At 55.0% G+C, this 11,076-nt stretch overlaps 1 protein-coding gene and 1 non-coding gene across 5 annotated transcripts in view; both read right to left on the reverse strand.

Moving 5' to 3' along the window:
* Positions 1–5,837, reverse strand: part of ARID3A (AT-rich interaction domain 3A) — a 41,610-nt gene extending 35,773 nt beyond the window's left edge. The window contains exons 1-3 of one of the 4 annotated variants that reach the window (XM_066277971.1): positions 5,704–5,837; positions 1,648–2,277; positions 343–676 (exon numbers count right to left, since the gene is read on the reverse strand). In XM_066277971.1, coding sequence (XP_066134068.1) covers positions 343–676; positions 1,648–2,027 — 714 coding nt within the window. In that variant the 5' untranslated portion in view covers positions 2,028–2,277; positions 5,704–5,837. The other 3 variants (XM_066277988.1, XM_066277980.1, XM_066277964.1) reach the window with 3 other exon arrangements.
* Positions 5,838–8,948: 3,111 nt separating this feature from the next.
* Positions 8,949–9,024, reverse strand: TRNAA-CGC (transfer RNA alanine (anticodon CGC)). Its single transcript has one exon. It is a non-coding gene; the product is annotated as a tRNA-Ala (tRNA).
* Between the last annotated feature and the right edge of the window lie 2,052 nt (positions 9,025–11,076).

Genomic DNA, 11,076 nt, shown 5'->3' on the forward strand with positions numbered 1-11,076 from the left:
TCACCAGGCCACACCCATAACCCATACTGAGCCAGGTCCAGTTGTGTGGCCTTTGCCTGGGCCATTCCCTCCACTCTGAAACCCTCTGCTTGCTCTGTCTCTATGCTTGTCCTTCTGGTGCAGACACCAAGAGCTCCGAACCTCTCCCTCCTGGCTTGTGTCCCTCATATTCATGCATTTAACACCAGCCAGCCCACCCATGGGATCCCCCGCACCCAGCTTGGCACTTGCAGACAGACGGGAGGCAAAAAACAGCCATCAGGGCTGGTTGGAAGGACCGAGTAACAGCCAGGCGCACCCGCCTCCACAAGCCCCCATTATGATGAATGACGCATGACCCACCTGCTTGAACTGCTCCTCATACGTCCAGTCCCCATGGTCAGGAGGCTGCAGCTGGGGTGCCACATGGGCAGCCCCTCCAGGGTGGGCTGGGCCAGCCCCTGGGCGCTCTTGGCCACCCAGTACCCGGGGCCCACCTTCACCTCCACGGAAGGCCTGGGGCAGCTGGGCCTTGTGGGGGAATAGGGCTGCAGGGCCCAGGCCAGCAGAGCCTGGGGGCCCAAGCCCCTCCTCATCTTCATAGTCTTCTTCCTCCTCCTCCTCCTCCTCCTCCTCCTCCTCCCCCAAGTCTTCCTCCAGCTCTTCTTCCTCTTCTTCATCTTCCCATTTCGGCTTCCTGGGGTGGGCAGAGGGTAGAGGTCAGGGGAAAAGGCAGTAGCTCACCTCCACCTGGGGGCAAGGCAGGCTCCTCTTCTATACGCTTGGGTTTCCCTTTCTCAACATGGGAGGTTGGGCCTCACCAGCCCCAGCTGCTGAGAAAGCCTATTAGCAGGGTGTAGGCCACATACCTCTTGGTCCCAATTAGCTCAGACTAACTGAAGCTGCCTCTGTGACATAAATCCCACCCCCCCACCTAGCACTAATTGGCCCTTCTCCTCCCCTTCCTACTGCACAGCCCTTTCTGAGCCTCGAAAACGCCAAGCCAGTTTCTGACTCAGGGCCTTTGCTCAGGCTATTCCCTGCACCAGGCATGTTGTTCCAGACTCCCCAGGCCCTTCCTAGAAACTGTCACCACTTTGCCCATCATTCTAGAAAGTTAACCCTGGCCCTAGGGACTCCCCCTCCCCAGCACCTCTGCTTTGACAGCCCCAATTACAACCTGCAACTGCCCCACCTCTTTCTTAAAAAGTCTTCCCAGAAAGATCCCATTGGGGTCTTGCCAGCACCCAGCTCAAGGTCCACACTGGACCCCTATGAAACAGACCCCAGTAAGCCAACCAATACCCACCCTGTCCAGGTTCCACCCAGTCCACCAACTTTATCTGCCACTTGACTTTGAGTCTGCTGCAGCCTCACTGGGTGATGGGGCCACTGGCCATGAGTGGCTAGTATTTAAGTTAAGATGAAATAAAGCTGCAAACATTGTACCTCAGCCACATCCTTGGCACTGGCCATATTTCACATGTTCAATAGCCACTTAGGACTGGTGGGAGCCACACCGAACAGTAAAGGTAGAGAACACATCCACTGTCACCCAGAAAGGTCTAACACATGGCATGTCCCTGGGGGGTTATATCTTGCCCTTAAAACTCTGTCCCTAAGACCCAGTCACCATTCAGTGCACAAAGCCTGCAGACTCTCACTCACAGGTCATCATCAGAGCCCACATCATCAAAGTGCCCATCGCCTTCAGCATGTCCTGGCGCTTCCCTGCCTTGGCCAGGTGAGCCTGGTTCCCCCTCCTGGGCAGTGTCCTCGTCTTCCAAGCCAGGGGGCCCATCCTCAGAGCCACTGGGGCTGGGTGCAGGTCCGAGGCCAGCAGCAGCAGCCCGCATGGCGGCCAGTGCAGCTATCTGTGCCTGCTGCATTCGGGTGTTCTCAGGGTCTCTGTCCTCCTCGGAGGCAGCCCTGGAGATGGCTGGAGGACCAGCAGGCAGCTCGGGCAGCAGTGGCTGCCGGGCCTCCAGCTCCTGCCGTGCCCGCTGTTGTCGCTGCAGGAGTGTCTCCATCACAGCCTGCAGCTTCATGGCCCTGCGGGCTGGGCCGCCCCGGGCACCAGGGGTAGGTGGTAGGGGCGGCCCCTTTGGGGAGGGGGCCCGGCCGCACTGCAGTGTGGGGGCCGTGGGGGAGCTGGGGCAGTGCAGGGTGGCGGGGGGCGGGGGCCACTCGGCTCAGGCTGAGGGCTGTTGGGGCATGCCAACAGGTGGCACCTCCTTCTCACGCCGGGCACGGAGGGGCAGCAGCTGGCATCCAGCTCATTCGCGTGTTTGCAGAAACCTGAGGGCAGCAAAAGAGATTGTCAAACCACACTGGGCTCTTTAGCCCCATCCTCCCCACTGAGGTCAGACCGCAAAGGCCTCTGGAAAAATCCCTCCCAACCACTCCAATCATGGTGCGAACCTGGAGGCCAACCTGGAGGCTTCCCTGGAGGCAGAGAAGCACACTCTCCCCATCTACCCCCTTCCAGTGGGCTGGGAAGCAGGGTTACCCTACAATGGACTCAAAAAAGAATCTTAAGAAGGCCCCACAGAGAAATATGCAGTTGCTAACTGCACTTCCCAAGGACCAGAGTGGATTATTGCTTCATAAACAGAGCAGAGGGACAGGGCATTCCTGGTCTCTGATTGGCTACAGCTGGCTGCTTGGCACCAAAGTCCAGGTGAGTTCTAGGTTCTGGTTCTGGGTTCTAGGTGCTGGGTCCACCTGGCCCAGAAGACTCCAGGTACCCTCCTTTCTCACAGGCATGTTAACATAGACAACGGCTGGCCCAGACTGAGTGTTGTTTGCTGTGTATGGGCCCTGAGCTAACCCTTCCCCACTTAAGCTCTCAACCCTAAGCCTCAACCTTTCTGGACCTCAGTTTCCCCACGTGAGAAATGGTGCCCTACTTGCATCCACCTCACTGTGCTCATGCAGAGATGAAGTGAGTTAATAGTAGTGAAAACAGGTATAAAACAGGCACTACCATACGTTTGAGTTAGAGAAGGAGGCACTAGGTTGTCCTCATCTTATGGTTAAGGGCAACTAAGGCTCAAAAGTCCCTTGCTAACCCAGGGTCTGGGTGCCATCACAGCCTCCAACATTGCCCCCAAGTGCTCTCTGCAAGGAACTTCCCCTGCCCTTTGGGACCCCAAGTGTGGCTAATATCCCAGAATGCAATGTACTCTGTCCCTACCTTGGGGGTCCTTTCAGATCATCACCAACCCTAATTGCCAGGGCCTCGGGCAGGCTCCGGAGAGGGATGTCCCAGAACCTGGCACAGCCAGGCTCCACCAGGACAGGAGGACTCAGATCTCACACACACACCCCACAGAAGGCCTGCCCACACCCCTACCTGCCAAGTGGCCAGTAAAACAAATGGACAAAACACAACAGGTCTGGTGGTAACACCCCAGGTAGTAATTCACAGGAATAGTGGGGAGGGCAGGAGGGTCCAGGAGGCTGCCCCTAACCCAGCAAATGAACCTCAAAGGTTTTGAAGTACTCCTAGGGCAGAAGGGTCTTACACAGAGGTGCCAGTGGGCAGAGGCAGAGGCTCCTGGTTCTAGATGACACTAAGTCACCACTGTGGTGACCTGCTAAAAGGAGCCTGACCCCGTGCCCAGGAAACTTGCAGTATAGCCCCCACCCTAACCTTCCCAGCTAGGGGAGGGGCTACAGAGCCACAGTGAGCCCAGTTGCCCCCTACCTTCTTGCAGACTAGCCACCCTTTATTCAGACCCCAGGGGCTTCCTGGGTAAAAGGGCAATGGGGGGCCAGGTGAGTGGCCTCTGTAAAAAGTGGAAAGGGAAGAACACACCTCTGAAGGACTTCACTATCCAGCAGGGGCAGGGGTCGCAGGGCACAAAAACCCCTCTTAGAGGTTACAGTGCTGGAAAGTCACCAGCACAGTAAAGCAGCACACAGCACTCCTTCTCCCCCTCCCACTGACGGTCATCCTCCACAAGCCCCAAGAAGTGCTGAGGGGACATTTCTCACCCAGTGCCTAGGGCCCACTGCCCCTCCCCCACCTTTGACAACTTCAAGACAAGTCCCCTCCCATGGAAACGCTCCAGGCAATGACCCCCACCTCTTTGGGGGAGCATAAGGAAGAGGCCAAAGGAAACTACCCCCCCCCCATGCCAGGCCTGCTAGGTTTAATGACCCTTCCGGGTCACTCGGTGGGGGAGGGGAGCAGGGCAGGTCTATACGCTGGGGCTGGAGGGGGCAGGTGGGAACCCGGGCCCCCACCACCATGGGCCAGACCTGGGCCCCCTCAAGGCTGCTATTAACCCTAAACTTACGGCGCCCACCCCCTCCAGACCCCTCCCTCCAAGAGCCCTTTGTCCTCCGCTCCTACCCCCCACTTTATGACAGCCCCAAGGGAAAGGCATTCCTAGGCAGGGACTTCGCAGGGATGGGGGTGCTGGGTGGTCATCTGGACCCGGCTAGGGGGGCGAGAAAAGATCGGACCACGCCCTCCCCCCCCCCCCCCCATGCCTCTGGGAGAGAGAGGTCATCCGCTCCGGCCGGCCTTGCAAAACACAGTTATTTAAAGAGTTGTGCAAGGCTGGGGCCCGCAGGGTGGCGAAAGGGGCCCCTCACTTCACAGAGGGAAGAGGAGGGGGAGGGTGGGGCAGCAGGCTGGGGAAGGGGCTAGGAGAGTGGGGAGGAGGCGTCCCGGAGGAAGTGAGAAGAGAAACACTGAAGAAATAAGACGACAAAAACCCCAGTCCGGTTTCAAACGCTTCTTGGAAAGCGACCGATTTGCATCGGCGGGGTGGGGGGTGGGGGCAAACCCTCGGCTCGAGACTAAAAAACGGAAGATTATTGACAAACGCGCCGCCCCGGGTCGGACACCGAACGTTGGAATTGACAAACGCGCGCTCCCCACGCTTCCTGTACCCGCTTTGTGTCTGGGGGGCACTGAACGAGGGAGGGGGCTTTCCCCGGGGGTCCCCGCCAGAGAGTTGGGGGCTCCGGCCGAACTCAGCCCTGAGAGCAGGCACCGCGGTGTCCCCTCCATTGGCCCTTTTCGGTCCCGGGGCCGACACTTTATAAATAAACTGTCCAGGCAGGAGAAGGTCACCAGGGAACTGCCCTCCCCACCCAGCGTTCCCACTCCCCTCAAGGTTCCCAAATGAAATACCAGATTCGCGGGAGAAAAAAATTACCTAAAGACCCGGAGCGTAGCCCCCCGCGCGCGCCTAGAGACTATTTTCTTCCGCTAGAGGGGAAGCGCATTTGCGACCCCCGATCCACCCCGCGCGCGCGCGCGCGTGTTCCTGTGCAACATGGCAGGGGGTGAGGTCGACAAGGGGGTGCAGAGAAAACCAGCCCAACTGCGACCCGCTAGGTTCGCCTTCCCGGCGCTGAACCCCCACGCACGTCCTTGACCAACTTTGGGGACGCCCCTCACTCCGGCCGGGAATCCACGATTTAAAAGGCCAGAGCCCCCACCCCGCCTCACCGCGAGGGGCCCGCTCCTGGGGCGCATGTCCCGCGCCTGGCGTCCGGCCCTGCCCCAGCTGCGCCTGGCCTCCAGCCCGGGCTGCAAGCTGCGAGCTGCTGGCTCCTGGCGGTCGCCGGGTTTGTGCCGCGCGCGGACTCACCTAGCCGCCGGCCCAGTCCGCGTCTACACCCCCATTCGATCGGATTGGTAAAATTCTCCCTGCTTGCGTCCTCCTCCGCCCCACCCCTCCCCCCCCCCACCGGCGCGCTCACCGCCGGGAAGACAAATCACCGGGTGACAAATCGCTCTCAGATGCAAATACCTCGCGGGTGATTCAGCGCCCCGGCTCGGGACGCGGGGAGGGGTCTCGCGAGGCCCCCTCCCCCTTCCCGGACGCCCCCTCGCCCCCCTCCCCGCGCTTGGTCCGACCACGCAGGAACCGTCCAGAGGTCTTGGGGAAGGAAGAGAGAGTGGACGGAAATTTCCAGGTCGCGGCCCCTTTAAAAGATAATACTTAATAAAAGTAAGGGGAACACCGTCGCAGGAGGCCCCGCCCCCTGCCTAGGGACGGTGGGCAAAGTGCGCGTCCCAGCCAGGAACGCACAGAGCGCCGAGAACGCAGGCTGGGCTAGGAGCGTTCGTCCGAAGGGGTGGAGTAGTAGGGTAGGGAGACCCGAGTCGGGTCGGGGACCTCACCCCATCTTACCGAGAACCTAGGATAGACCTGCCAAGCTCAGAGTTGGTCCCCTGTTCCTTAAACTGAGAGACCCTGCGCTAGTGACCTACCCATCCCAACACAGCCAAGCCTTGGTTTTCACATCTGTAAAATGGGGATTAGAGACCCAGGGAAGAAATGAGCTACAGTGACGAGAAATGAGAGCGGAACAGAGCCTGAGGGAGAAGCCAGAACCTGCTAGGGGCCATCGCACGGTGGGAAGAAGTCCTGGAGAGGGAAACATCTGCCCGGGACGGTACTGGCACAGCAAATGAATGGAGTGGGGTTGTGCGTGGTGGGCCCCGGGGTGGAGGTGAGTGCGGGAAGAGAGGGAGACTCGTCTTGAAATCGAGCTGATCCCTACCCCTGACCCACCATCTCTTAAGACCCTGACAATCCACCTAGGAGGAGACATGAGATCCTCCTTTATAATTTTTATAAAGTTACAAAAGATAATTTTATAATTTCCATATTCTGAGTGCTCGAACTCCTGGCCATGTGCCCAAGGCAAGGTTGACCCCTCACATCTCTAGGTAGTGGAGACACTAAATGTCCCTATTTGGAAGAGCCGGAAACTGAGGCACAGAGTAGGGTAGGGTAAGGTGGATTGGAGGTGTAGGCTCAGCCTGAGGGAGCTAATCAAAGGTACTCAGTCTTGGCTCAAATAAGAGTCAGTGAAAGCCTGTAGGGCTCCCCAGAGGGGCTGCCCTTCTTGAGAGTCCTTACCGGATGGGACTGGGGTCTCTCATCTTGTGCAGCTCCTCCCCTCCCTAAATTACACAGCATTGTCATCTTCTCAGGATCATCCCTCCATATTGCCCCCAAATTGTAAGCCTACTGTTAGGGGGAGTCCCAAGCCCAGGACACAAGTCCAAGGCCCACGTCTTGCCTGCCCCTGTGCCCCTTGTGGAATGCCAGCCTCTAACCCCAGGGCTGCCTGTAGTCTAGTGGTAATAAGTGGCAGGGAAACCTCCACCTTTAGGCTATTAAATTCCCAGCCCATCTGTTGTCCCTTTACCCCCAAGGGAGGGACCCAGAGGTTTGCCTGGGAGGAGGAATTTAGAACACAAAGGGTAAGGCCCCAGCTCAGTCTGCAGAGTTCTGGAAAGCCCCGTCTATACCCAGAAACAATCAGATTAGAATGCACCCCTGCCCCACCCTAGGCAGGTGCAGGGGAGGAGCTCCCTGTGCCTTAGTTTCCCCCTCTGGAGAATGGGTCAATATTAATTCATTCTTTAAAGTAGTTTGTTATTGTTTTAAGATTTTCTTTATTGAACCTTACCAGGCTGTGGTGCAATGGATAGAGCATCGAACTGGGACGTAGAGGACCCAGGTTCTAAACCCTATGGTCACTGCTTGAGCACGGGTTCATCTGGCTTGAGCACAGGCTCACTAAATTGAGCACAGGCTCACTAGCTTGAGCATGGGGTCACTGGCTTGAGCATGGGATCATAGACATGGCCCCATGGTCTCTGGCTGAGCCTAAGGTTGCTGGCTTGAGCAAGGAGTCACTTGCTCTGCTGTAGCCCCCTGGTCAAGGCACATATGAGAAAGCAATTAATGAACAACTAAGGTGCCCCAACGAAGAATTGATGCTTCTCATCTCTCTCCCTTTCTGTCTGTGTCTCTCTGTCACACACACACACACACACACACACACACACACACACAAGAAAGAAAGAAAAGATTTTATTTATTGATTTTACAGAGAGAGGTGGGAGGACTTTTTTTTTTTTACTTTTTTCAACTCAGTTGCTTCACTTTATTTTTATTTTTAATTAATTAATTAATTAATTTTTTTTCACAGTTTTTTTTTTAATTTATTTATTTATTATTATTATTATTTTTTTTTTATTATTCATTTTAGACAGGAGAGGGAGAGACAGAGAGAGAGGAGAGACAGGGAGAGAGAAGGGGGGAGGAGCTGGAAGCATCAACTCCCATATGTGCCTTGACCAGGCAAGCCCAGGGTTTCGAACCGGCAACCTCAGCATTTCCAGGTCGACGCTTTACCCACTGCGCCACCACAGGTCAGGCAATTAATTAATTAATTTTTACAGAGACAGAGAGAGTGTCAGAGAGAGGGATAGACAGGGACAGACAGGAACGGAGAGATGAGAAGCATCAATCATATGAGAAGCATCAATCATTAGTTTTTCGTTGAGCATTGCAACACCTTAATTGTTCATTGATTGCTTTCTCATCTGTGCCTTGACTGCGGGCCTTCAGCAGACCGAGTAACCCCTTCCTCGAGCCAGCGACCTTGGGCTCAAGCTGGTGAGCTTTTGCCCAAACCAAATGAGCTGGGCTCAAGTTGGAGACCTCAGGGTCTCGAACCTGGATCTTCTGCATCCCAGTTCGACGCTCTATCCACTGAGCCACCGCCTGGTCAGGGAGTTGCTTCACTTTAGTTGTTCATTGCTTGCTTGTCATATGAACCTTGATCAGGCAAGCCCAGGGTTTTTACTTTTTTTTTTACTTTTTTTTTTTTTTTTGCATTTTTCTGAAGCTGGAAACAGGGAGAGACAGTCAGACAGACTCCTGCATGCGCCTGACCGGGATCCACCCGGCACGCCCACCAGGGGGCGACGCTCTGCCCACCAGGGGGCGATGCTCTGCCCCTCCGGGCGTCGCTCTGCCGCGGCCAGAGCCACTCTAGCGCCTGGGGCAGAGGCCACAGAGCCATCCCCAGCGCCCGGGCCATCTTTGCTCCAATGGAGCCTTGGCTGCAGGAGAGGAAGAGAGAGACAGAGAGGAAGGCGCGGCGGAGGGGTGGAGAAGCAAATGGGCGCTTCTTCTGTGTGTCCTGGCCGGGAATCGAACCCGGGTCCTCCACACGCGAGGCCGACGCTCTACCGCTGAGCCAACCGGCCAGGGCCAAGCCCAGGGTTTTTAGAACCTGAGATCTTAGCATTCCAGTTCAACGCTCTATTCCTCTATTCATTGTGCCACCACAGGCCAGGCCCTCAAGTCATAGTTTTGAGGATTGGATTTTCCTGTTCTAAAGGAAAGGGTGAGGCAGGGTGGGGGGTCCACTGAGGGCAGGAAGGGCTGTCTCTTCCCCATTTTCCAGGGAAAAGCTGTAGCTCATATCTATTTAGATGCAACCTGCCCAGAAGGATGAGGGACTGCAGGATTCCCAGCTGCCTTCAGTTAGGGGGTCCTATTTTTAGCCCAGGGAGTGAGCTGGGAAGTGATATACAGACTTGCTGGCTCTGCTAGGGGTGGGCAGCAGGCCCAGGTTCCAGCTGGATCCTGGCTGTGTGATTTTAGGTTAGTGCAGACACCTCTCTGGTCTCTGTTTCTTAAACTGGAAATTAGGCACAGCAACCCCAGTCTTATAAAGTTTCTTGGCCAGACCATCTTGTGGGGTCCCTGTGTGTTTTAGACAGCCTCTAAAAAAACCAGCCTGGACTTCACTCAGCCCCTCAGTCCATCACTCAACCTGCTCTCAACTCAAGGAGCAGTGCGCAGCGTGCTCCTTAAAAAAAATTCACCTAGATCTCAAACTGCCTCCCTCCCCACATTATTCCTGCTCAAACATATCCCCATTGCTGGGCCTTTGCACTGGCCATTCCTCCTGCCTGGAGTGCCTTCCCAAATTATCTGTGATCTTGCCTTCTGATTCAACTGGAACTTTAGCTCCTTGAAGGGTTCTCCTCTGACCTCCTAGCATCAAGTGTGCCACATCACCCTGTCACATCGCTCTGTTTTATCTTCATCCCAGCACTTCTACTTCAAAACAGCTGTATTTATTGAACCTACTCTGCCTTGGCCACAGTTGTGTCTCGGGCCCTGAAACTGAGCCTGGCAGGTAGTAGGTTCTCAATAAACACTGGCTAACTGAATAAATTTCTGTTTCCTCTCTTCCTCTCACATCATAAACCATTTTTTGGTGTCTGTTTACAGAGGTGGAGGGTAAATTGAACTATTCACCATATCCATCTTTTTTTTGTAATGGAGTTTTTATTTTTAAGATTTTGTTTATTGATTTGAGAGAGAGAGAAAGCGGGGGTAGGAGGGAAGCATCAACTTATAGTAGTTGCTTCTCGTATGTGCCTGGGGTTTTGAACCAGCAACCTCAGCACTCCAGGTTGATGCTTTATCCATTGTTCTGCAGTGGATAAAGCCTTGTTCTGGAGTGCCCAGATCACCCACTTGACCCCAAAGTCTTGGTGTTGCTACTTAGAGCCCCAGTTAGGGCACATATGAGAAGCAATCAATGACACAACTAAGTGGAACAACAAGTTGATGCTTCTCTTTCTCTATTAAAAGACAAACAAATATATAAAGGAGAAGCTTGGAGGGGGATGTGGGGCCAAGCCAGAAATCCCCACCCCTGACCTGCTGTCGTTCACACCTGGCCTAAGGTTGTCTTGTCTATGTGAGCCAAGGCCCACAAACATGTACTTTTTTATTTAATTTTTGAGAGAGTGAGAGACAGAAAGAGAGAGAGAGGATGACAAGCATCAACTCTTAGTTGCGGCACTTTAGTTGTACATTAAGCTTCTTGTATGTGCTTGTACTGGGCTGTGCCAGGGTCCCCTTGCTCAAGCCAGCGACCCCAGGCCTTTCATGCCAGAGACCTTTGGGCTCAAGCTAGCAAGCTTGAGGATCATGTGGACCATTCCCCAGCTCAGGCCAGGGATGCCATGTCTATAGCCCACACTCAGAGCCAGCAACATTAGGGTTTCGAACCCAAGGCCTCAGCATTCTGGACAGATGCTTTATTCACTGCGCCACTACCAGTCAGGCACCATGCAATTTTAACCTCTTTTAAAATAAGAAGGAAAAACAAAGCCATGGCCCGCTAGCTCAGTTGGTTAGAGAGTCATCCCACTATGTCAAGATTGTGGGTTCAATCCTTGGTCAGGGCACATATAAGAATCAACCAATGAATGCATAAGTAAGTAGAACAACAAATTGATGT

This window comes from Saccopteryx bilineata, chromosome 1 (assembly GCF_036850765.1).
Source record: "Saccopteryx bilineata isolate mSacBil1 chromosome 1, mSacBil1_pri_phased_curated, whole genome shotgun sequence".
NCBI lineage: Eukaryota > Metazoa > Chordata > Mammalia > Chiroptera > Emballonuridae > Saccopteryx > Saccopteryx bilineata.